The sequence below is a fragment of the Silurus aristotelis genome, assembly GCF_946808225.1.
Source record: "Silurus aristotelis genome assembly, chromosome: 23".
NCBI lineage: Eukaryota > Metazoa > Chordata > Actinopteri > Siluriformes > Siluridae > Silurus > Silurus aristotelis.
The window spans coordinates 3,869,423-3,896,725 of NC_139596.1; the positions used below are offsets into that span (position 1 = coordinate 3,869,423).

At 41.3% G+C, this 27,303-nt stretch overlaps 1 protein-coding gene across 2 annotated transcripts; it reads right to left on the reverse strand.

Moving 5' to 3' along the window:
- Positions 1-1,391: 1,391 nt before the first annotated feature.
- Positions 1,392-25,310, reverse strand: mlxip (MLX interacting protein). Of its 2 annotated transcripts, none has more exons than XR_014531014.1 (17): positions 24,659-25,310; positions 21,452-21,558; positions 21,290-21,375; positions 20,316-20,405; positions 19,787-19,828; positions 18,454-18,700; positions 18,287-18,376; positions 17,077-17,177; positions 14,132-14,606; positions 13,136-13,230; positions 12,935-13,046; positions 12,721-12,836; positions 11,400-12,192; positions 10,876-11,255; positions 2,761-2,884; positions 2,147-2,276; positions 1,392-1,631 (listed from the first exon to the last, which is right to left on the reverse strand). XR_014531014.1 is itself a non-coding variant. In XM_083526370.1 (17 exons), the coding sequence occupies exons 1-17, from the start codon at positions 25,000-25,002 to the stop codon at positions 1,510-1,512; spliced, it is 2,517 nt and encodes an 838-aa protein (XP_083382496.1). In that variant the 5' UTR covers positions 25,003-25,284; the 3' UTR covers positions 1,392-1,509. The 2 variants fall into 2 exon arrangements, 1 of the variants encoding a protein (XP_083382496.1); XM_083526370.1 differs by having other exon boundaries at positions 10,876-11,003; positions 12,085-12,192; positions 24,659-25,284.
- Between the last annotated feature and the right edge of the window lie 1,993 nt (positions 25,311-27,303).

Here is a 27,303-nt window from a genome sequence, read left to right on the forward strand (position 1 = left end):
AAGCTGCTTTACATAATTTAACAGTTAAGGTGAACGATGTGTGTTTATCCCTGATGAGCAGCCGTGGCGACTGTGGCAAGGAAAAACTCCTTTAGATGTTATGAGGAAGAAACCTTGAGAGGAACCAGACTCAAAAGGGGAATCCATCCTCATTTGGGTGATATCATGTGAGTAAAGTCAGGTACTGATGTAAGTGAGGTGAGAAGGCCTGGGGGATGCAGTCAGCGTTCATTCATTCAAAAGGTGTTCAAAGCTCTATAGCAGACCACACGAGATCTTTCACACGCTTCCGCTTCCAATGGAAAGAACATCTTCGTGGTGCTTTGGCATTGTCATGCTGGAACAGGGTTGGGTGTCCAAGTTCAAGCGAAGGAAAAACTTCCTTCCTATACAATTTTGTGAGTTTGGGGATACTTTTCTCAGTAAAAATCAGTTTTCGGTGCATACGGTGTATTTACAGGCGTCTCAGCCTTCAAAATCACTGACAAACATCGCATGGGTGTTTTTTTTCTTTTAATTTTTTTCAAACTAACTCCAAAAAGTATATTGGGAAGAACCTGTGAAGCACATACTAGATAAGTTACAGGCTCGCACACATCTCGCACACATCCCCCCCCCCCCCCCCCCCCTTAATATTCATGGATACACCTGAGAAGCAAAATGCACGACACAGGGCTGTACCATAAACTGTGTTCGTTATCAGAAATCTGGTGAATTCCAGCACACTCAGCACAATTCAGCATTCCAGCTGCAAACAAACTATTAAAACGTAGGTAATATAATACAATCCAGCAAATGTTCCTTAACTAAACTGGCAAATCGAAGGTATTTTACATAACCTGGGTTCTAAAATACAGAATAAGACCCAGAAGTTATCGCGAAAGCTCATAGCTGGAAGACTGAATGTCTAGAGACGAGAAAAAACAACAACAAAACAAAAACAACACCACACCTCTTAATAGTGTGTACAAAGTCACTTAAAAGCTTGAAATGAAAAATCCTGTACATGTGTAGTGCAAGAAACACTTGTAACCAACTGCAATACCAGCAAGGAGACGGAGAGTTTAAATCTTCGGATTGAAAGATGTCTAGACGGCTGCTGTCTGAGCCCTCAGACGCTTAACCGTCACACACTGCTTGTATTAAATCAAATGTAAAAATGTCTTGATAAAAATAAATAAAATTATTAAAATAAGGGGGAAAAAAAGAAAAATATGATAACATCAGTTTTTCGTTTTTAAACAGAAACGTCAAACAAGTGTGCTGAGGATTCTGGGTTTCTTTTTTTTTCCCCTTTTGAACATAATGACAGAAGTTTAATTCTGTAAAAAAAAAAAATGTCTATAGCAGCCCTTTTAACACTGTTACAAACCAAAACTCAGTAAGGCAAGAATATCACTTCAAGCAGAAGGCACATGACGCCATCGTGGCCTCCTTTTCAGCATTACGAGTACTACAGAAATCGCCAGATATTGGAAAAACGCAGAGATTTGAAAGCCAGACGAAGGGCTAGGACTTGGCCGAGGGGTGTGTGGAGTTGATGGCAGCCTGCCTAGCTTCTTGTGGGAGGAGAGCTGGGTCGGTTAAGATGGACGTGGTGGTGCTTAGGTGTCTCAGTGTCCCTAAAACCACTGTTAAGTCAGAAAAGGGGAAAGAAAGACAGCAGAGAGATCAAGATTGTAGCAAACACGAGTACCGGCAACAGACAATTACTAATTTATTCCCCATGTTACATTGCTTTCTTATCATTTGCATCATTATCACATACTCAGTAAATTGATGACTGAACGGTTTACTGGCCCACATACAATTTCCGCTGTGTCCTGTGCAACTTGTTGCTCATCATCTTATCAAAATACCATCACTATGATTTCTAAAACAAGATTTTTTATTCGTAATTAAAAGTTCTTTTAGACATACTGTTCATAATAATGATGTGATAAGGTTTTTTTTTTATTGCTGGAATTATATATATAAAAAAGTTAAATTTATAGCGGTAGTTTTTCCGGGTTGGTGCTGAAAAATTCTAAAGGCGAATCACTGACTCGGCTTGTTTTGACACGGGAGTCCTGCGGGCTGCACGGAGAGCGCTATATTATATTATATTAATTGCAATTTTTCTTTTTTATTAATCATCATAACTCACTGGGTCTGAGCACAGGAAGTGCACAATCTCGGTCCAGCCATTGCATGGTGGTCTCACACAGCTTGCTCTGGTTGGTGGTGGACACGCTCCCGTTGAAGGACTCGAACAGAGGTTTAATGATGATGCTAAACTGGAGGAGTGCTGTTAAAGGAAATACTTAAATAAATAAACATGACCTCAAAAACACACAAATACGGTGGCATTTCAAACGGACCTTTGCATTAGCTGAATCGTAGTATTCTTCACGCCTGCCTACATTAATAACAACCAGGCTAAAGAAGGCTATTTTTTCACCAAATTCGCCTGATTCTTCTGTAGATTCAGAGTTAAAGATGTAGGAAAAAAAAAAAAAAAAAGAAAGCTCGGTCATGTGATTAGGGGTGTACGATCACTCTAATTTAGTGATTAAATGTAAGAATTTCGCTTAATAAAAAAGGCAAAAAAACATGCCCATAAAATATATAAAACATGAGGAATATCGAAAGGTTTGTGAGTCACCAGTCCACAGGAGTCCTTAATGTACCAGCACAGAAATATCAAAAATAAAAATACGATATGAAAAATCGCAAAAACCTACGCCATGACCATAAACCGATTTAAACCGAAAAGGATACGATCCAAAACTTCCAGTTCTGCAGAGTTCTGATCTTTACATACTCGTCAAACTTCTCCTTCATGTGGTCGGATCGGTGGCGTGTAAAAGGGACTCCGGTGGCGGGAAGCTGCTCCTGGCATGAGCTGTCAAAAATTGAAGAAAGATGTGAACAATCTGGCAAAAAATTATGTATTTAATTATGAATATATTGATATATCATTTACATATATGTGTGTGTATATATATCATTATTTTGTATTGTTTAATGTACACACACATTATATGTATATATATATATATATATATATATATGTACATTAAACAATACGAAATAATTCCCTTCTATTTTTTATATAATTTACATTTTGTTCAGCTTAAAAATGAAACAATGAAACATTTTTTATGTTAAATTAAATTCTCTCATTTTCCCCCTTTTCTCTTATACAGTGAGGAAAATAAGTATTTGAACACCCTGCTATTTTGCAAGTTCTCCCGACTTGTTTGCCGCGAGTTACGTGTTTGTATCTCTCTCGGCGTCTTTCAAACAAACTTTGCTATCTATCCATCCGTTTTTCCTCTTTTAATAATCCTTAATTGTTTTTGTCTTCCTGACTTGTGCCTGTAGTTTGTTAACTCGACTATAACTAGTGTTGTTTATATTTATTTTCTCTCACTCACATCTCTGTATAATAAATCTGTTCGTGACGATAAGCACTATGCCGGTTGTTTGTCTGCATTCGAGCACAGGTGAGGACTCGTTCGAGTTGCAAACGGTGGCGTTGGAGATGGAGGCATTGGAGAAACAGATTCGCAAGCTGCATGTAAAGCATGACCGGCTGCGAGAGCGGAAAGCGGCGCTGGAAACATCCCGGGCGGACGCGCACTCATCCCAGGTAAACTCCCGGGTTGAACCTAACGCTCCCAGCACATCAACTCCGCGTGCTTCTATGCCCAGGCCCAGCGCACCTACAACTCCGGCACCGGTGCAACATGGACCCTGGATGCGACCGCGGCGGAAGAGACAAGCCAAGCCCCGATCGAGGACGTCTCCACCTCCACCACCGGCCTTCGAGATCTCGACCGAGAACCGCTTCGTCCCCCTCCGCGAGACGGAACGCGACACTGTTATTCTCGGAGATTCCATCGTCCGGCATGTCCGCGCTACCCAAGCTAAAGGTAAGGTGCACACTCGCTGTTTTCCTGGTGCTCGTGTTCTGGATGTCGCTGCGCAGGTACCCGCGATCCTGAACGAGAACTTCGGAGCGGTTGTTCTCCATGCCGGATCAAACGACACCAGGCTGCGGCAAACGGAGATCTTAAAGAGGGACTTCAGGATCCTGGTGGAGACGGTACGCAGCACATCACCCACAACGAGGATCATTGTGTCAGGACCTCTTCCCACTTACCAGCGAGGGGCTGAGAAGTTTAGTAGACTTTTAGCACTAAATGAATGGTTACAGTCATGGTGTCGAGAACATAAACTTCTCTTTGTTAATAACTGGAACTGTTTCTGGGAGCGTCCTAGGTTCTTCCGCCCTGATGGCCTGCACCCCAGCAGAGTTGGAGCAGCAGTGCTATCAGATAACATCTCTAGGATACTTCACACCATCTGACTGGTAAGACATCAAGAAAACTTCAACTATAAGAACACGCATACTACAGACCAAATAGTTACAAGTTCACACACAGCCCAGTTTATAGAAACCGTATCTATTCCTCGGGTAGTAAAACCAAGAATTACATACACAAGATCCAGAAATAATCTTATTGCAGTTAAAACTGAAAAATGCCAGATAAACAAACACAACAAAGTTCTAAAGTTCGGTCTTTTAAACATTAGATCACTTGCACCCAAAGCACTGATTGTAAATGAGATGATCACAGAGAATAATCTCTCAGCACTCTGTCTCACTGAGACCTGGATTAAACCAGGTGATTATATGGGCCTAAACGAGTCGACACCATCAGGATATGTTTATAAGCATGAGCCCCGTCAGACTGGTCGTGGGGGGGGTGTAGGAACCATTTATAGTGCTTCTCTTAATGTTAATCAGAGATTAGGATTCAGTTTAAAATCATTTGAAGTGCTCGTTCTTAAAATTGCACTTTCAGACATGCACAGAAAACTCGCTCTGGTCACCGTGTACAGACCCCCAGGACCCTACGCTGATTTTCTTCATGAGTTTGCTTGTTTTCTCTCAGACCTCTTGATCAGTTTTGATAAAGTGCTGCTTGTAGGAGATTTTAATATTCATGTAGATGATGCAAACGATGCCCTAGGATTATCATTTGTCGATTTACTAAACTCTTTTGGAGTTAAACAAAACGTCACCAGACCAACCCACCGTTTTAACCACACACTAGACTTAATAATATCCCACGGAGCAGACGTCACTGATATAGATATTTTACCCCAGAGTGATGACATCACAGACCATTATCTCCTACTGTACACACTACCGGTAGAGCAGATTAACCGTGTTTCACCACGGTATCGACTTGGTAGGACTATTATTCCAACCACTAAAGACAGATTCATAAATAACCTGCCTGATTTATCTCAGTTTCATATTAAACCCATAACTGCTGATCATCTTGATGAGATGGCAAACAACATAGACCTTATCCTCACTAGCACTTTAGACACTGTTGCCCCCATCCGGTTAAAAAAGGTTCGAGAACAAGCACCTGCACCTTGGTATAATAGTCATACGCATGCCCTAAAGAGAACAACACGTAATCTGGAGAGAAAATGGAGGAAAACTAAATTGGAGGTATTTAGAATTGCGTATAAAGACAGTATGCTCAGCTACAGACAGGCGCTAAAAGCTGCTAGAGCTAAACACCTGAGCAAACTCATAGAAAATAACAAAAACAACCCCAGGTTCCTTTTCAGTACAGTCGCTAAATTAACAACAAATCAGGGATCTGAAAAATGTGTTCCATCACAGTTTAGTAGTGAAGACTTTATGAATTTCTTCACTGAAAAAATAGATAACATTCGAAAAACAATTGTGGCAGTTCAACCTCTGACACCATCTCCCGACACAATCGTACTTACAACCCCACAACTACACTGTTTTACATGTGTAGGACAGGAAGAGCTGTATGATGCTATTATGAAAGCTAAATCAACAACATGTCAGTTAGATCCAATTCCCACTAAACTACTGAAGGAAGTGTTATATACAGCTGGTGAGCCTCTTTTAAATATTATTAACTCCTCACTATCGTTAGGTCATGTCCCTAAATCCCTCAAGTTAGCAGTTATTAAGCCCCTCATTAAAAAACCTAATCTGGATCCAAACACGCTATCGAATTACAGACCAATTTCAAATCTCCCATTTATGTCTAAGATTTTAGAAAAGATTGTCGCTGCCCAGCTATGTAACCACTTGCAGGAGAACAATATCTTTGAAGAGTTTCAGTCAGGTTTTAGGCCCCATCATAGCACAGAAACTGCTCTAGTTAAAATCACTAACGACCTGTTTTTAGCTTCAGACCAAGGCTACATCTCCCTATTAGTTTTACTAGATCTTAGTGCTGCGTTCGACACTATAGATCATGATCTTCTCCTCGATCGCTTACAGAATTACATCGGTATTCAGGGACAGGCATTAAGCTGGTTTAAATCCTACCTGTCCAATCGTTACCATTTCGTAGATTTAAATGGAGAGCTATCCAGGATAATGCTAGTAAATTATGGCGTGCCACAAGGGTCAGTTCTGGGACCCCTGCTTTTTACAATATACATGCTTCCATTAGGAAATATTATTAGAAGGCATGGAATTAGCTTCCATTGTTATGCTGATGATACCCAGCTATATATTTCATCCAAACCAGGCGATACAGCTCAATTAGCTCGCATAACTGAGTGTGTTGAAGAAATAAGAGATTGGATGACCCATAACTTTCTGCTATTAAATTCTGATAAAACGGAGATTTTGCTCATCGGCCCAAAAAATAGTACACAGAAGCTCCAGCATCTCAGCCTGCTTTTAGACGGTTGTTCTGTAACTACTAGTTCAACGGTAAAAGACCTGGGAGTTATTTTAGACAGCAACTTATCTTTTAAAAATCACATCAATCAAGTTACAAAAACAGCCTTCTTTCACCTTAGAAATATTTCTAAGCTAAGAAATATGTTATCTATATCTGATGCAGAGAAGCTCGTCCATGCGTTTATGACCTCTAGAATAGACTACTGTAATGCATTACTAGGTGGATGTCCTGCATCATTAATAAACAAGCTTCAGTTAGTTCAGAATGCAGCAGCAAGAGTTCTTACTAGGTCAAGAAAATACGATCATATAACCCCAATCTTATCGTCCCTACATTGGCTTCCTATTAAGTTTCGAATAGACTACAAACTACTGCTACTCACTTATAAAGCACTAAATGGTTTGGCTCCCATGTATCTATCCAGTCTCTTAACACGCTACAATCCGTCACGCTCCCTGAGATCTCAAAACTCTGGGCTTCTAGTAGTTCCTAGAATAGCAAAGTCCACTAAAGGCGGTAGAGCATTTTCACATTTAGCTCCTAAACTCTGGAATAGTCTTCCTGACAGTGTTCGGGGTTCAGATACACTCTCCCAGTTTAAGTGCAGATTAAAAACATATCTTTTTAGCAAAGCCTACACATAACACACATCACACACATCACATCACAACCTTGTGCTCCAGAACATCTGATCACATGCACATTATCAACTTGTGCTGTTAATATCATGAACAGCAGCTACGCTAATTCCTCTCCACTGCTTCTCTTTCTCTCCCCATCCCGAGGCATCCTGAGGTTTGGCCAGCTCCAGTCACGTCCCACCTCATGAAGATTATGGACCTATGGATGATCATGGAGAAGTAGATGCCGAGTGTTTAAAGGCCCTGGCATGGAGAAGCTGATGCTGGATCTATGATGATCACAAATTGTTCTGTATTGTTGAAAGATTTATGACCAAACTTTTGATGTCACCCATATGAGGATGGGTTCCCCTTTGAGTCTGGTTCCTCTCAAGGTTTCTTCCTCATATCATCCAAGGGAGTTTTTCCTTGCCACTGTCGCCACGGCTGCTCATCAGGGACAAACGCACACCATTCACCTTCACTGTTGTTTTCTGTAAAGCTGCTTTGAGACAATGTCTGTTGTGAAAAGCGCTATACAAATAAACTTGACTTGACTTGACTTGACTTAGAAATCATGGAGGGGTCTGAAATTGTTATCGTAGGTGCATGTCCACTGTGAGAGACATAATCTAAAAAAAAAATCCAGAAATCACAATGTATGATTTTTTAACTATTTATTTGAACACCTGTCTATCAGCTAGAATTCTGACCCTCAAAGACCTGTTAGTCTGCCTTTAAAATGTCCACCTCCACTACATTTATTATCCTAAATTAGATGCACCTGTTTGAGGTCGTTAGCTGCATAAAGACACCTGTCCACCCCATACAATCAGTAAGAATCCAACCACTAACATAGCCAAGACCAAAGAGCTGTCCAAAGAAACTAAAGACAAAATTGTACACCTCCACAAGGCTGGAAAGGGCTACGGGGAAATTGCCAAGCAGCTTGGTGAAAAAAAGTCGACTGTTGGAGCAATCATTAGAAAATGGAAGAAGCTAAACATGACTGTCAATCTCCCTCGGACTGGGGCTCCATGCAAGATCTCACCTCGTGGGGTCTCAATGATCCTAAGGAAGGTGAAAAATCAGCCCAGAACTACACGGGAGGAGCTGGTCAATGACCTGAAAAGAGCTGGGACCACCGTTTCCAAGGTTACTGTTGGTAATACACTAAGACGTCATGGTTTGAAATCATGCATGGCACGGAAGGTTCCCCTGCTTAAACCAGCACATGTCCAGGCACGTCTTAAGTTTGCCAATGACCATTTAGATGATCCAGAAGATTAATGGGAGAAAGTCATGTGGTCAGATGAGACCAAAATAGAACTTTTGGGTCATAATTCCACTAAACGTGTTTGGAGGAAGAAGAATGATGAGTACCACCCCAAGAACACCATCCCTACTGTGAAGCATGGGGGTGGTAGCATCATGCTTTGGGGGTGTTTTTCTGCACATGGGACAGGGCGACTGCACTGTCTTAAGGAGAGGATGACTGGGGCCATGTATTCTGAGATTTTGGGGAACAACCTCCTTCCCTCTGTTAAAACATTGAAGATGGGTCGAGGCTGGGTCTTCCAACATCACAATGACCCGAAGCACACAGCCAGGATAACTAAGGAGTGGATCTGTAAGAAGCATATTAAGGTTCTGGCATGGCCGAGACAGTCTCCAGACCTAAACCCAATAGAGAATCTTTGGAGGGAGCTCAAACTCCGTGTTTCTCAGCGACAGGCCAGAAACCTGACTGATCTAGAGAAGATCTGTGTGGAGGAGTGGGCCAAAATCCCTCCTGCAGTGTGTGCAAACCTGGTGAAAAACTACTGGAAACGTTTGACCTCTGTAATTGCAAACAAAGGCTACTGTACCAAATATTAACATTGACTTTTTCAGGTGTTCAAATACTTATTTGCAGCTGTATCATACAAATAAATAGTAAAAAAATTATATATTGTGATTTCTGGATTTTTTTTTTTTAGATTATGTCTCTCACAGTGGACATGCACCTACGATGACAATTTCAGACCCCTCCATGATTTCTAAGGGGGAGAACTTGCAAAATAGCAGGGTGTTCAAATACTTATTTTCTTCACTGTATATATAGTTTGGGCATGAGTTGATTTAAGTTGATCAGTCACACCATGAAGTTATGGGAAAGAGTAGTGGAAGCCAGGTTGAGAGAAGAGGTGACCATCTGTGAGCAACAGTATGGTTTCATGCCGAGGAAGAGCACCACAGATGCCTTATTTGCTTTAAGGATGTTGATGGAGAAGTATAGAGAAGGACAGAAGGAGCTGCATTGTGTATTTGTGGATTTAGAGAAAGCGTACGACAGGGTGCCGAGAGAGGAGTTGTGGTATTGTATGAGGAAGTCAGGTGTGTCAGAGAAGTATGTGAGGGTGGTGCAGGACATGTATGAGGACAGTGTGACGGCAGTAAAGTGTGCAGTAGGTACGACAGACTGGTTCAGGGTGAAGGTTGGACTGCATCAAGGATCGGCCCTGAGCCCTTTCCTGTTTGCAGTGGTGATGGACAGGTTGACGGACGAGGTCAGACAGGAGTCTCCCTGGACTATAATGTTTGCAGATGATATTGTGATTTGTGGTGAGAGTAGAGAGCAGGTTGAGAAGAGCCTGGAGAGGTGGAGATATGCGCTGGAGAGAAGGGGAATGAAAGTCAGTAGGAGTAAGACAGAGTACATGTGTGTGAATGAGAGGGAGGGCAGTGGAGTGATGCGGTTGCAGGGAGAAGAGGTGGAGAAGGTGGAGGAGTTCAGGTACCTGGGGTCAACAGTGCAAAGTAATGGAGAGTGTGTTAGGGAAGTAAAGAAAAGAGTGCAGGCAGGGTGGAGTGGGTGGAGAAGAGTGACAGGAGTGATTTGTGATAGAAGAGTATCTGCAAGAATGAAAGGGAAAGTTTATAGGACTGTGGTGAGACCTGCGATGTTGTATGGATTAGAGACAGTGGCATTGAGTAAAAGACAGGAGGTGGAGCTGGAGGTAGCAGAGCTGAAGATGTTGAGGTTTTCGTTGGGAGTGACGAGGATGGACAAGATTAGAAATGAGTTTATTAGAGGGACAGCACATGTAGGATGTTTTGGTGACAAGGTGAGGGAGGCGAGATTGAGATGGTTTGGACATGTGCAGAGAAGGGACATGAATTATATTGGTAGAAAAATGCTGAAGATGGAGCCACCAGGTAGGAGGAAAAGAGGAAGGCCAAGGAGGAGGTTCATGGATGTGGTGAGGGAAGACATGCAGGTAGTTGGTGTAAAAGAGGCAGATATAGAGGACAGGGTGGTATGGAGACAGATGATCCGCTGTGGCGACCCCTAATGGGAGCAGCCGAAAGAAGAAGAAGAAGAAGATATATAGTTTGGGCATGAATGAGGAGAAGTGGACTTTCAGCCAGGCGTCTCGAACAAAGCCATTATACACGTGCGTTGTAACTCTGGTCGACTTGTTTATTTCGATGAGAAATGATCATAGCGATATACATCTTAAAACACATACTTTATCGACGCGTTGAGCTCCTCGATTTCCTCCCGCAGTCTCCTTGTCTCGTCCTGCAGTTGGTGGCGCTCCTGCTGCAGCTTTCCGATGTACTCCACCGTCTTCTGAAGGGTCGTAGCGTTACTGATCTGGTTCACCCGAAATACAGAGGGGGACGAGTCAGCTGGATGTTCTGATACCTTTCTATCAAAACTGGTATCTTTTTTTTGACAGTCCTAACCCCTGCAACACCCCACAAGACCTGCTGTTTTGGAGGCCACTCAATTCTTACGCTTGCCCATATTTTCCTGCCTCGAACACATCAACTTCAAGACCTGACTGCTCCCTTGTGCGATATTTAATAGCCATTTTTCACGTGAACATCCCATTTCACATTTGTTCTTGATTTACTCTTCTGGGAAGATGTACCACTAAATTTTGTAGAAATCTGTGCTCAAGGGTGTTTGTAAAATCAGATACTGATGTAGGTGAGGTGTGGAGGCCTTGGGGTCACATCAGCGTTCCAATAGCAGAAGATCTTCCACTCTGGGTTTGGGTCTCCAAATTCGGATGAGGGGGTTTTTTTCCACATCCAAAGACATCCTATACAATTATGTGCCTCCAATTCTGAGGTAAAAATTTGGGGAAGAACCACATACGACTGGAAAGGCCACCCGTACAAATGCTTTTGTTCATATAGTGTATGTCAAATTGTGGTCTGCACCCTGGTGGACATCTAAGGTATGACTACTTGTGAAGGATTTCAAAGTCAAAGTATTTCTGCAAAATGCAGTAAGGGCGACAAAAACTTAATAGTTTAGCCACTGAATGGCGCAGATGATGTACCATATGCAAGAATGACTTATGTATCTGTAAGCAGAGACATAAGAATAATCTGCCTTTCACAATATTCACCAGTCCAAGTGCTATTACATTTTAAATTTGACCTCATTTAGGACAGTGCTGTTGACCAGACCCATTCTTTACCACATGTGAATATCACAAGGGCGATATTTACCTGAGGATTGTTTTGTTTTGTTTTTTTAAATGGTATAAAGTAGTTTGACTGAAATGAAAAAACTGAGCAGTATCAGAATATTAGTCAATCATAAAAAATTAAATGAATAAATAAATTTAAAAAAATCGCGATATCGATATGAAAACATTATTGTGTCTATGCATTTAAAAAAAATAACTTCATGCAATAAAAGAGAAACGTAATGTTTTTACATTAGACTGCGATTTGAGAGAAGGAACGAGGCTGCACAGGGTCTTGAAGCCAATGTTGATGTTGGATCGGCGTTTCTGCTCGGCCGATTTGTGTTTCACGCGGCGAGTCTGATTTGAGATGGAGGGGGAAAAAAAGAACAGAAAAAACAGGAAATCAGCGAAAAAAACAAGGAAAATTATTTCATTGTGGATTTGAACCTGGATTGGAAGGCTAAACAATACAGGCATCAGTGATTAGACCAAGGCGATTGGTCCTCTACTGAACTCTGAACTCTGGCGATTCAATCCAAAGTGAGCGAAACATTTTTTAGTAGATGAACCAAAGTACCGATTTATAAATTCGAACCATAACATTGTCACATTACAATCTTCTGATGTGTGTCGGTGTCAGAATCTCTGATCTTTTCCATAAGTTTTGTGAACATAGCCTTTGTTTTAGAATTTTTTTTTTCCCAATTCTTCTTAGAAAACCGAACAGTATGGAAACACATTTTTTCTATACTAATCCAGACCTGGAAATCATTTCAATCAGATTCCATACTTTTCCAAAATCCGCAGGAACCCTAAAAACTACAGATAAAATTACTTTGGACAATATTTAGACATTTACTCAAAATATGGACTCGGAAAAGGTACCTGATTGGACTCGTTCTTGGCCAGAACTGAGGTACAGCTGCTGAGTGGAGACTGTGGGCTGGGCACCTGTTCTGCCCCTAAAGGTGAACCTTGACCCGGAGTTCGGCTGTCTAACGCTGGAAAATAGCGTGAGCAACAAACGTGATCAAAATAAAGCATAGAACTGGGACAGGTTCTGCACATTTTGGCCTTCCAAAAATATCGGAACTCTTACCTGTGCATGTTGCTGGAACTGAGTTCTTATTGCAGGACAAGTTTGTTTCCTCCTTGGGCACAATGTGCTGAGAAGAATTCTGGCTCGGGGGGAGAATGTGGAAGCCGGACCCCTGTGAACACAACGTTCCCTGTTTAAAAAGTACCACAAAACCTACAACCTTTTAATCACAAAATGATAATATTGAGAGAATCGTCTCACGCGTGGAATATTGGCCGAGGTGATGACCATGCCAGCGGTAGAGGCCACGTCGCTTTTAAGAGGGGACGGCGTGACGAGAACGGTGCCGGCAGGCCCTGGCGAGAAATCTCAAATGTTACAAATATGGAAGGTCGCTAGGTTGGATTTAGCCGATAACCAATTTATTCCTTTTTGAAATAGATACCGCATAAAAATACCAAACACTAAAATAGTACTGAACTTAATTACAAAAGTAAAAAAAAATTTAATAATAAATTATGAAAATATGCTAAATGACAAATATGAATACATTATATATTTAAAAAAAAAAATCCTTTTTTTCCCCCGACAATCTTGATGTAAAAACCCGCTTTTTCAAGACGTTATCCTAAGAAAGTATCGCCTTCTGCATGTTTCTGGTGTATTGCAGACCTGGCAGCCTACTTTTCAAGTGCCAGACACTTATGTGTAAGTTGTCAATCACAGACAGACCCACAGCTATTTCTGGGTTTTTTCTAGTATTTTCTTTACTCTAGAACACGCTCTCATGCCAAATACACAGAAAAGTACTAATCATGAGGAAACAATGTTGGTTAAGTCGTGATCACGAGAAAACAAGAAAGAAAAAAATTTTATGAACATTTTCGCTCCTCCGCCACCTATTAGGACTTCCGTGTAAATGAAAAAAAAATTACACTTCAAAAAAGCAGCACGTGGTGTCAGTGATTTGCTTCTAGTGGTCGCTCTTCCACTGCATAAAGCAACCAGGAAAAACTATGGGTATGGATATTTGATAGCCGATAGTTCCAGCAATCAACTGGAACTGATATCTATATGAAAGAGTTCTGCATGATTTGAGCATTGACTCCTGTTTATTGGTTATCAGGGGCATTGGTAAAGAAAATTTAGCACAAATTTAGATAAAGTGGGATATATATATATACACACACACACATATACACATACATACATACATACACTGTATATTGAGGACATGATGTGGAGAAGGCAACTCACCCGTGAGTATGAGATGAGGTGATGGAACTGGAGTAGCAGGGACTATGGGAACGTGGCGGCTCTTTTTAACAGAGCCAGCAGGCGGGAGAGGTCGTGGCAAGGCAAAGCTTTGCGGCTGGGGGGGCAGAGAGACACAGGAGAGGGCCTGATCTTGACGAGGAGGCCTGGGTGATATGACGAAGGTTGACCTGTGGGTGGCAGTGGTGCTGGGTGTCACTGTGGAAGGACCAGTATGCATGACCGGGCATGGAGACGAGCTTCTAGGGACAGCGGCAACAGCCTGGCATTGCAGCGAGTGAGAGGGCGGAGGGGGCAGCGGCGCCGGGGGCGGCATAACAGGGGTCGAGTTGGTCGAGGGTGGCATTTGTTCTGTGAAAAGTGGCATGTAGCCCTGTTCGTAGGCATGACTGGGAGGACTCTGGGCCAGTGAGATGGATAGATCTGTAGGCAAGTTCATTGGAGGTAACAATGAAGTCTGCGAAAAGAAAGATTGAGAGATAACACCGTAAACACAGCTTTTCTCCATGTATTATACATTGGCGGCTTTCACACTGGCCGTGTCAAATCAACCTGCAGTGTCAGAGTATTATATTAATGTGACATGTAATACAACCCCAATTCCAAAAAGCTTGTCTGTAAAATGTAAATGTAAACATAAAGCAATGAATTGCAAAACTTATAAACCCTTAAACCCTTTTTTTCACTATAGAACATAGATCATCAAATGTTTAAACAGAGGACCATTTTTTAGAGACAAAATAAGGTCATATTGAATTTAATGGCCATAACGCATCTCAGAAAAAGTTAGGACGGGGCAACGAAGGTCAGGAAAAAGAAAGTCTCATGAGAATGAAACCATTTTGCAACTAATGAGGTTAACAGACAGCAGGTCAGTAGGATGATTGGGTATAAATATCTCAAAGAGGCAAAGTCTTTCAGGAGTAAAGATGGGCAGAGCTTTACCAATCTGTGAAGGACTGTCTACAAATTGTGAAACAATTTCAGAATAATGTTCTTCAATATAAAATTGCAAAACAGTTGAATGTCTAATTACATAATATACCATCAAAAGATTGCACATTTGAGAAGGCTCCATCAATGCTAAACTATATTTACAGGTTTAGAGCAATGCCTTCATCCAGAAGAGTCCAGATGCTGAACTGGCCTGCCTGCAATTTGAAAACATTTGGCACGTCATGAAACAAAAAATACAACAAAGAACACCCAGAACCGTTGAGCAGCTAGAAACCTGGATCAGACACATATGGGACAACATTTCTCTCCCAAAACTTCAGCAACTGGTCTCTTCAGTTCCCAGATGTATATGGATGGAAGACATGATGCTACACAGTGGTAAACATGACCCCCCCCTAATGGTATATATTCTCAGTTAAAACATTTTTTGTTCTATTGAATAGAATATGGATTTATAAGATTTGCAAATCATTGCATTTTGTTTTTATTTACACTTTACACTGTTCTTACTGTTTTAAAATTGGGGTTGTTTAAGATATAAATAATAATATAACATAATGCGAATATATTGATTTTGGCACTGGCTAATACACATGTCCAGGTTAATTTACTTCCTCGATGAGTGCACACTTGTATGAGTTGTTTTGACATTTAAGGGAATCGTGGCATATTTCCTGTTCTGCAACACATATTTACCAATTTTCAAGCCATGCTTTTTTTTTTTTTTTGGACTAAACTGCCAGCATGATGGTGTGTCCAATTTCTGTGAACAATGCATGCTTTTATAATGTAAATCAATAAGAATTTTTGTGCTGTTATAGATGGATACTGCACTATAAATTGGTCACATTCATCCTAAATAATAATAATAACTGAAAATGGTTAGACTGCTACTTACACTATATGGACAAAAGTATTGACATTTCCAGCTATATGTGCAAACTTTTCCCACAAAGCTGGAGGCACACAATTGTATAGGACTTCTTTGGATGTGGCATTAGAACTAGGAGCCCCAAACCTTTTCACAAAGCCAGCTCTAAAGGAGATTAAGAAAATTGAAATAGAAGATCTCCTGTTATCGAGCTCTGACCTCAACCCTATTTAACACCTGGGTGGAATTTTTCAGACTGACTGCACCCCAGGCCTCCTCACGTCACCCTACATCAGTACCTGACCCGAATTTGATAACTAGAGGTTGACCGATTCATCAGATTCATCCGCAACAATTGTTTTTTCGAGTTGCGTCTGTTGCTGGAGTGCCTGAGAAGGTCTGCTGTCGTTATAAAGTTACGAGAGCGGCCTCTAGAGGTGAATCACTGACACCACGTGCTGTTTGTTTTGCGTTTTTATTCATTTCAGATATTTTTTTGGAGCGTTACTTTGTGTTTCAGCTTGAATGCCTGTCTTTAATTTTCATCAAAATTGATTCTTTTAAATTATATATTCATATTTATTTTATTTAGCACATTTTAATTATTTAGTAGTTTTTTTTACTTTTTTTTACTTTTCTTGTACTATTTTGTTTGTTTGTTTGGTTCATCAACCAAGCTATCGGTATCTGCAAAATCCGCTGTCCGTCGACCTTTATTACTAACCAACCCCTTGTGGCTGAATGATCACAAATCTCTACAAGTACACTCCAAAATCTAGAACATCTTCCCAGAAGAGTGAAGATTATTCGAACAGGAAAAGGGGACTAAATGTGAAATTGGATGTACAAGAAGCACTTGATCGTCTGTAAACTTCTGTCCATATAGTGTATTTTTAGCTGTCAGACCATGCCCGTGTAATTATATATAATGCCCTAATAGTTCTACACCTGCATAGTTTCAGTCGCATGCATCGTTTAAAGTGGGAATGCCATTAGCTTTTCTGTGTCAATGTATCCCAAGAGTCTTACATTGTACACATTAGCACCGAAGCTAGTTTTGTGTAAGTGTGTGGATCTTGGAGCAGCGCTGGGCTGGTACCTGGGTTTGAGTGCTGCTACTGCTGCTGGATAAGGGAGTGGTGGTTGGGGCAGTGGGTGAGGTTGTGGGGTAGAAGGGCTGACGCAGGGTGTGAAACAGATCTGGTTAAAAAGGAGAAAACAAGCAAGGAATCCGTGAGATAGCTGAGGAGCGAATGCACCTATAATTATAAACTGCACCGGCCGGACTCCTGTGCGATTTTAATTAAGGCGTCTGTCGTCGCCCAGGAGGTGAGCTATAAAGTTATTTCAACTTGGCGGTTAAGTTAAGAGAGCAGGAAAGGCGAGTCCTATATTTGGAAACGAACCTGAAGTTCATTGAGTAAAATCAGGAACTGAATATTGCCCAAATGGAGAATTTCACCAAAAGGGAATAAAAGGTAAATGAAAGCGGTAACGTCGCACTTTAAGCTCCCTGGAACTCTTGCTGAAGTTCAGGTGAAATCGAACGTCACCTGTAGACCTGAGCCTTGCGCTACCAAACACCAACATTCAGAACTAGATCAATCTGACATCGATCATGGAATCGGATTACTCCATTTGGGCACACCGGCACATTGATAGTATATTACAGGGGTCCCCAAACTACTGCCCGCCCCCACATTTGTGAGTATTTTCTAAATATATGTTTTACTCAAATCATATCTGTATTTAGTTTAAAAAAAAAATAAGGTTGGCTTTTAAAGTCAAATTTCCCTTATTTATTGACATATAATTATGTTATATTCACCCACCAACCATATTCATAAGTAAGTAAATGTTTTTCAATAGAAACGAATATCCCAAAAAAAATAGTTCAGTTACAGGCCTTCTATTAAAGAAAAAAGTTTGGGGACCCCCGGTATATCATATCCTGTTGTGTACACCTTAAGATACCGTTGTGAGTCAAGTGTGGGGGGGGAAATAAAAGAAATATGTGCACACACAAAAAAATAAAATAAAATAAACAGATTACACTTAAATGGCAAATGATAAAACACAATGATTGTTGCATTTGGCTTGAAAAAAAAATGCTGCCAAAAGCAAAAAAGACAATCTTCCCAAATTCTTAAACACGTCTTAGAATTCATTTTTTCGTGTCTGTGTGAAAATCCCTATACTTCCACAGAACTCACTGTTACCAGTTCTCTAGCTTTTGGGACAGACAATGCAATCATCCACCAACACACACATCTGAGCGAGCGACCGCGTAAAACGTGATACAATTTAACCTTGAAGAGGCTCGAACGTGTCCATGAAGTCCAAGTTGGGCTGCAGCGGGATGAGACCAGGCTGGATCATGTCTGCGTTGCCTGCGTGTGCTGCGAAAAGATAACGGGAACCGATTACAACCCGTGCAAAGGATCACGTGGGCTTCGATTTCAGACAGCGCTCTTACCGATCTCTCTGGGATTGGGCCAAGCGACCGGCTGGTGAGAGGAAAGCGTTGAGAAGAGCGTGTCGGAGAACTCGGACATTAGCATGTCCATGTCGAAGATGGGGTCCATCTCCATCGGCGCGGGAGAGTCTCGGCTCCTGCGGGAGCCGCGGCGAGCGCCCCCGAACGCTTCGTCATCCTGGCAGAAGGGCAGACGGAGGATGTCGGGGTGCACTTCGCCGAAGAGCGAAAACTGCTCCTCTGCCCCCTTTTTCGGAAGAGGTGAAAATGCAACCGCGCAGGCCGGGTTAGTGGACGAACGAGGTTAGTGCAGGCGCAAATACATTATTCTGGACATGAAGAGTTTCTGAAATATAGACATACGCCGGGCGCAAAAGTCTGAGATCACATGGAAAATCTGGGATTTTGATTTTTTTACTTTTATTTGGAAACCTGAAAATAAACAGAAGGTTTGAAAATGGAGGTAGATATGGAGGATATGTATTTTTGGGTATTTCTAGTATTTGTTTTGATCAGAACAAACACTGATGGATTTCCATCTGAAACTAATTGAATAGTTTCGCACAAAAATGGGACGTGGCAAAATACGAAGGGGGAAAGAAAAAAAAAAATCAGAAACTCTTCACTCCGGTTGATGCAATATATCATTTTAGATCATTTGTAATGAAGAAGTCTCGTATTCAATTAGAAACTTCTCAACCTCTGCATTCTGAAACAAAATCCTTAAAATGCGGGGATTTAATACTAAAGCAGGCGTGTTTATAACCGAAGCAAAACTGTCGTGCTTCCGTCTTAATGTTAAAGAAGGCAATTTCGTTTTTTGTTTTTTTTTCTTTGCATTTCGAAGCACCGAATTAGCATATTTTAATGCAACACGCTTTTCTTTCAGGAATTTACAGCCTGTGAAAATAACGATAATCAGACGACAAATGAAGCAAATGAAATCAGTATCAACAAAATTGCGGTGCAGTGTCTAAAACCTAAGTCTCTTAAGATTCCTTTCTGGTTTATTGAACTGTTGTTTTAAATCGATATCGCGTTTGTGATCGTGCTGATTTTTTGAAGGACAAAAATGCCACTTTTCGTGCGATATCGAATAAAATATGAAATCGTATAAATGTACACCCTAGTAGATGCTATTAGTCCCACAGCAATGTCATGTACATTACACCATCACACCAGGCAAGACAGTACTGTTTGTACAAAAGTACAAAAAAGACACACGTCACGTAGAATATTAACGTGGGGCTATTAGTGTGCTTGGCGTTAAGAGCGAACCGGGTATCCTAATAATGCAACGGTTCCATCGGAAATGCACAAAATCAATAGTTACCTTGAGTAGGCTGGAAAGATCGTCATCTTTATGCTGATTTAACTGGGAAAAATAAAATTTTCATTACTCAGAATTCCCGGAGTCGACAATATACAATATTGTCCGGCAATGCAAAATATCATATATAAGATCAAATTATATAATATATTTATACACTATATGGACATATGTTTGTGGGCACGTGACAACATCCAATTCCATATTTAGTTCCCCATTTCCTGTTCATTCAGCTAAAAGGGTGTTGTAAACTCTGATGTAGGGGAAAGTGAGGAGGCCTGGGGTGAGTCAGCGTTCCAAATCATCCCAATAGAGTTGAGGTTCGAGGTCTATAGCAGGCCACTCAAGATCTTCTTCCATAGAAAGCATAGTAAAAGTAAAAGGGAAAGTTTTAGCTACTGCTTTTAAAAGACTTCAATATAACTTTGTGGTTCTTCGGGAAAACGTGTCTCAATACGTTTGTCCATATAGTGTAAAATGGAGCTTGTTTAGGGTTGAACAAGTCCTCGGCCGGGTTGAACAGGAGACCTACCCGCTTCTTGAAGTACGTCCTCCATTTATGGTACTCGCGGAGAACAATTTCGATTCGCCTCTTCCAGTATTTTCCTTCTGTCGCTATTGCCTTGGAAGAGAGAATAATGACAGATAAATTGATCATATTAATTCCCGATGTGTGAATTTGATTCGACGCAATGCGTTTCAATGGAATACGAATATGATGCCGTGTAATACAATATGGTGGGCTTTTATTTCTTTGGTTCGGACAGACGGCAAATCATCGATTTAATTAAGTGCCTTCCGACTTCTAACGCATGGTGGCCCTTTCGGAATCGGGAAAATTTTATTCAAAAAATGACAATGAAAATCAGGTGTTTTTTTTCCTGTTCTGTCTCCAGGAAGACGCAACTCTACCTCTGCCATGTTAATCTGTGTTCTATGTGATTCTCGGGATGCGCCTCGGTCTCCTGGGTCTAAACAACTGGGGTTGAGGTGCGTGAATAAAATTGTATCCTCTTCTTAGATTAAGCATTACAGTATACAAGTCTAGAAACCTGAAGACGAAGAGTACAAATTGTTCAGCACGAGCAGAAAGTCTCGTCTTCTAGATTACAGCATCAGCAACACTCGGAGGTTACTAAACCGTTTAGGGGAAGTGCCCGTTTTTCACAATTCACAGCAGAACGAGGTGAGCTACAAGTGCAAAAAGCTAGACTTCGATATTCTTTCTTTATCCCGTGAAGAAAATTATTGCGTTACAGCAGCAGCAGGTTACACAAAAAGTAGTAGAGGGAAGAAAAAAATTGTATAGTTATTGCATATTGTGATTATACAATATAAGGGATGACAAGGGGTGGAAGATGTAGATGTGCTACACTTCTATTATTTTTGAAATCGTTGGCTATGCGTCGAGATACGAATCACACGTACACAATACAATATACACAACTGTGATTGCGATTGTGGGCAACATGAGTGGAGCGCACCGAACATCATCCTCTACCTCACCTCTGCAGGTCGATGGACTCCCGAATCCATGGTCCCATCCAAAGGCGTAACAAAATGGCAGACTGGGTTCTCTCTTTTCTCCACATCTGTGCAATAAGAAGCAATAATCAGACAGAAGAGGATGCAAAAGCTGAAAAAAAGGTGTGTATGTGCGGTCCTTACACTGAATGTACCAAGCCCTCCAGATGGCATTGTTCAGGCGAATTTTGTCCCTCCAGAGAAGTTTTAGCCCTTTGAAGTTTTTCCATTTTGGGGACACCAATCTCCCACTGATGATGGAAAAAAAAACAACATTCGTGATATATAAATGCTTGTCATTGCACATGAAACATGACCCATTTTAATCCAAGCACAATTTGTCCTACTGTCCCCCTTCACGACCTTTAACACGATTCTGAAGCACTCATTTCACCACGTCTTTTTGGTGCATCCCAGATAAAAGCCGGTATTTATCAGTTCTCAACACTTGTCCTTCGGCATGTGCTTTTTTTCCGCCCTGAACTCTTCTTTCGGTCTCATTTCCTCGGCATATGTCTCCCGTCACGTGATGAACTCTCTTGTGTGCGGACGTTTCCTTTACAGCACCACGAGCCAACGTTTCATTGTCGTAAACTGCCTCCAGTACAATGTCATAATCGGATATTTTTCCCCACACACACACACACACACACACACACACACACACAGTTAAGAATTATTTTGACATGAACACAGTTACGTCGCTGTACAGAAAGACTTTATAGTTGTCACATGTACATCACCAGACAGTAAAATTCTATCTTTGCATATCCAAGATTGATCAGACCACAGGGTCAGACATTATACAGCACCTCTGGAGCACAGAAGGTTAAGGGCCTCCCTCAAGGGCCCAACTGTAGCAGCTTGAGTGTGCTGGGGCTTGAACCCCCAACCAATCAATACCTCAGAGTTTTAACCACTGCTCTACCACTTCCCCATAACTAATGATGTTTTGATGGCTTTGTGCTTGGCTGCACACCCATCATTCACATGATGAACAGCCCATGTGATGTCCACAAGTAATACTTCCTTCTCCTCAAAAAAAAAAAAAAAAAAAAAACACAGGTCGGAGAATTGGGTTTTTTTTTCCCTTTTACAGCAGTTATCATTCCGTGCAATTCTCCTTTATTGCAAAAACCTGTTCGGCTGTTGGAGCACATTCCACACTTGCAATGTGATAAGCAAATTTGAGCATTTTTTTGTAAAGTCGCTTGTAAGTTGTGGGATTGTTTTGGGATTGTTATTTCAACCTCTGACCTTTTTCTACTCCAACAACAACCTGTTTGACATGATGCAACTCACAATGTTGTTGTTGTTGTTGTTGTTGTTGTTTAACCTCGATAGCTAGTTTTTATTGCAATTTGAATTTTGTAATTTGCCAGGAACAAAGTAGTGGAAATGTATAAATAGGAAAAATATAAATGGGGGAAAATTGACAGCATTAAATTCCTGCATTCCATCTCAACTAGGAGAAAATTAATTCATTTGAATGCTTTATTCGAGGTCCGGCTGGAAATGGCGGCATAGTGCTTAACATCTGCAGGGTTGAGGGACCTGACCTCAGGTCCGAGAGCCAGGAGTTGGCAAGTTTTTGTGTGAAATTAAATTAAATTTTGTTTGTACAGTTCATTTAACAATGGACATTGTCCTAAAACATCTATACAGAGATAAACAGGTTATAAAATATGAATTATGTGTGCTATATGCCTGTAAGATTAAAAAAAAATAAAAAAAACACTCCACGAGATGGTATGAGGAAGAAACCGTGAGGAACCAGAGTCGAAAGCGAACCCGTCCTCATCTCGGTGACATTGAATGTCCATTCATTCCAATTCCATCATTGTACTGTTCAGTGATGGAGACTGCAATCTGAAGTCCTAATGAATATTGACAGTTCATATTCATTAAAGTTTAGATCCATCCCTAGTTCTTGAGTTGCTCAAAAACTTCATGGATCTTTAGGGTGTTTCATTTTGTTGAACCATCGCTCAGATACACAGAGTGGTCTCCAATTCTCCAAAAAAATCCAGAAAAAAAAAGAGACATAATCGATCGATAGCTCAGGAGCATGTTTAGCTCTTTTTTACTTGGTGGCATCTCTCCGAAAGCTTGATCTTGGAGGCAAGTTGTTTATTTTCAGGCTTGTTTTGTTTCCCTCACAGACTACCTTGCTTTTTCTTCTTGAAATCTGGCCACATTGGCCCATACTCCTTAAAGTTCAGGGATGCTTTTCAGCTCACCACTGCTGTACAGAGTGATTACCAGTGCTGTACTATATACTAGGAGCTTGAACTAGTCTAAATATTTTCCCACACCTCTCTCAACACCCGAATTGTGAATAAAAACTGAACAGAAATCCAAACAATACACTCCTAACAAAAATATAATCTACCATGATTAGATTCAACATCTTATCAGATGCTGGGACACAATAAAAACACTTCAGGCGTCCAGAAAATCATTCTTTCTGGAGCTTGTGAACAAGCAAATGGCTTAGAAAATGTCAATTTATTTTATTTTTGTAGGTATGGAGGAAAATAGTTGTACATCTGAGCCTTGTTTATGTTTATCACTCGGTGGCTAAGCGTTAGCATGGAGCTAGCGTGCGTCACTCGGGCTGAAGAAACGCTTAGCCGAGTTAGCTGAGCTAGCTTCCCCCTGGAGTTTAGAACTGATAATAACTGACGTGTAAATGGAATACATTTGGTTATAAACGTTGAGTTTTAAGAGTTTATTAAGTAGAAGCGTGTCAAATAGGTGCGGTTACATGTTGGGGTGAAATTTAATACGAGGTTAGGAAGAACCTGAACAACGGGAGACTCGCACTCTCTACCGGGGCTCTCTCCGACTCTCTACCGGGGCTCTCTCCGACTCTCTACCGGGGCTCTCTCCGACTCTCTACCGGGGCTCTCTCCGACTCTCTACCGGGGCTCTCTCCGACTCTCTACCGGGGCTCTCTCCGACTCTCTCTCCGACTCTTTACCGGGGCTCTCTCCGACTCTTTACCGGGGCTCTCTCCGACTCTCTACCGGGGCTCTCTCCGACTCTCTACCGGGGCTCTCTCCGACTCTCTACCGGGGCTCTCTACCGGGGCACTCTCCGACTCTCAACCGGGGCTCTCTCCGACTCTCAACCGGGGCTCTCTCCGACTCTCAACCGGGGCTCTCTCCGACTCTCAACCGGGGCTCTCTCCGACTCTCAACCGGGGCTCTCTCCGACTCTCAACCGGGGCTCTCTCGTACACACCCCCGGGACACTCTCACACACCCCCGGGACACTCTTACACGTTATATTATAATAATGATGGTGCTGTATGGTGTATGGTGGTGCTGTATGCTGTATGGGCCTCGCCTGTACGCCAGGGTCATGCACTCGAAGAGTTTGGTGAGAGACGCGTCGATGGAGAGGTGACACGCGCTCGCCTTGCCGAAGTGGTAGGTTTGGCACGTCTGCTTGTTGACTGTGTCGAAATCGTAGCCTTTCTTCGGCGGATGCTCGACGTGCGGCGTGGAGACCATGAAGTGTCCGCTGTGGATGATCTGCGGCTCGCGGCCGTCCGACTTGCGCAGGGCGAGCTCGAGGTGCGGCTCCTCGGCGTCGGAGTCGTCGTCGTGCCGCTGCTGCTCCCTCTGCCGCAGTTCCTCCTGGCCACGCTTCGTGCTCGGAGCGACTCGCCTCTGTGCCCGGGTGGCCATTACACACTCCGTTTCTTCTTTCTCCACTTCTTCTTCCTCCTCTCTTTGTTCAGCAACTCTTCCCCCGATCTCTCTGTCCGACCCCGAGACAGCTCATACTATCGCCTTCCCAATTCCTCGGATGACACCGGTGATCATCCTGTTCTTTAGTTCCACAAAATACACCCGATCTTCACTTTTTTAGACCTACAGGGAAAACACGCACACACTTTATTACTCACTGTATAAACACGCACACTTTATACGCACTATAAACACACACTACAGATTGCTGGGTTGCCAGATTGCTGGGTTGCAAGACGAATCCCTCCAAACAAAATTTGTTCCTCCTCGTGTAGATTTTTTTCTTTCCGTTATTATTCGTTCCTTCTTCTCCATCCTAATGAGCTCCACTGTTCTGGGAAGGTTTTTTCACTAGATTACATTGTTCTGTTTTCACCAGGATTAAAAATAAAAACTAACGTGATAAAAATGACCGTGTTAATTCATTTTAACGGCACTAATTTTTATTAACGTGCGCATTTCCGTTTGACAATTATTATTAAGGATATACATAAATTAATATAAAATAGGCAAAAATAAATCCTTCAACGCAACACGCATTTATTCACGGCGTTCTTTCTGTACTCAGATATAAAAAAATAAAAAAAAATAATCACTAAACATTTGTTACTGATGCACCGAAATCCACCATGACGCACACATCCGGCAATCAAAACCGTCCGTGTGGAAACATAGCAAAAGTTTCTTTGGTGTCATGATGATTAATGTAATTTAAAACACCATAATTACTTTAAATCATTTACAAGCATATTTAGTTTTCATGCTCTGTGTTGAGTATAGTTTCACTAATAATAAAGATACATTTGAATAAAGCATCCATATTTGTTCATGCCTATGTTGATTAGAGTATTAAAAACATGAACAGTATTAATATATTCAAAACAGATAAAAAAGTTTTAGTTAACTCAACAATCATGCAATTAACTGTAGTTAAATATTTAAATTGATTGACAGCCCTAATAAAAACACATAATTCATTGTTGGAACAATAAAGCCTTAAAAAAAAAAAGTGTTGTGATAGAAACGGAGAAAATCTGGGAATTTTGTGGATCGGTGTGGATGCTCCTAGATTTTGTCAGATTTTTGTGGATTAATGTGTGAAGCAACAATTTATGAACAATCAGGTTTAAGAATTTAACGATATACCATAGAAGATCTGGGGAACATGTGGATTAGGGATTGAAGATTCACAGATTTGCATCGGTACATTGGCATAAATGTTGCATCGATTTAAAAAAGTGTGCATTGGATGCAAGTTGGAATTATATATTTTCATATTTGCAAGGTTTATTTGTATATAAAACAATTTATTTATATGTAATTATTAGTAAATGTTCCATACTTTTATTATTTAGTAAGTGACCATACATTTTTGACCAATATTTGGTATGTAGATCGATTTCTCCTCGTTAAACCGTTTCTCGTGTGCGTTCTCTCGGCACCACTGCTGCTACGTGAATGTGACGCATCACAAGGCGTGTCCTGAGAGTCACATAGAATACAGATTAACATGGCAGAGGTAGAGCTGCGTCTTCCTGGAAATAGAAGAGGGAAAGTTAATGTATATTAGTTTATTGGATGGATATTGTTAAGCTGAAGCACCAAGACGTTCTGTACCAATGTGTCAAATTTAGTGCCAGCTAAAGTTTGAGGAAGAACTATTACCAGCAAGAGAATTTGTAGTGTCCAGTGACATATAGACATCTACTCAACACCTTCTGACCAATCAGACAGTCCTCATCCTTAGTTAAAATGGAGAAAATGGAGTTAATTGTCATTGATTGGTTCCGGTCTCTGGGTGGGAAAGCAAAGCTGCTCCTTAAATATCTGAGAAACTCTCGAGCATTTAGAGTCGAATGTACCAAAAGGATCCTGCAAACTATTTTGAGCTTGTCCAGAAAGACTGTAATTTTAACAAGCTTTCTGTGTGTGCGCTGTGCAATCTCATTTAATGGCAGGCGAATGGTACTACCAATGGACATTGTCACAAAGCTGCTTTACACTTATAAAGCGGTAATAAAAGTATGTATAAGTTTGTCCCTAATTATTAAACCAGTGGTGAGGAAAGAACTCCCAGAGATGTTTCAATGACGAAACCTTGAGAGGAACCAGACTCAAAATTAAGCCCATCCTCATCTGGGTGGCATCGAATGTCCATTCATTACAGTTAATAATTGTTAAGATGTGCAGTGATAGGAAATTAAATGTAGGCTGTGTTCTTGGGCCATTGTAGTAGAC

Bases quoted from the DNA above. Each gene is read 5' to 3' on its own strand.
- mlxip (XM_083526370.1), bottom strand. From the start codon at position 25,002: ATGGCCACCCGGGCACAGAGGCGAGTCGCTCCGAGCACGAAGCGTGGC. The intron at 21,376-21,451 runs GTAAGGACCGCA...CTTATTGCACAG, and splicing joins GAGGGCTTGGTACATTCAGT to ATGTGGAGAAAAGAGAGAAC. The intron at 18,377-18,453 runs GTAAGAGCGCTG...ATCTTTTCGCAG, and splicing joins GCCCAATCCCAGAGAGATCG to CACACGCAGGCAACGCAGAC.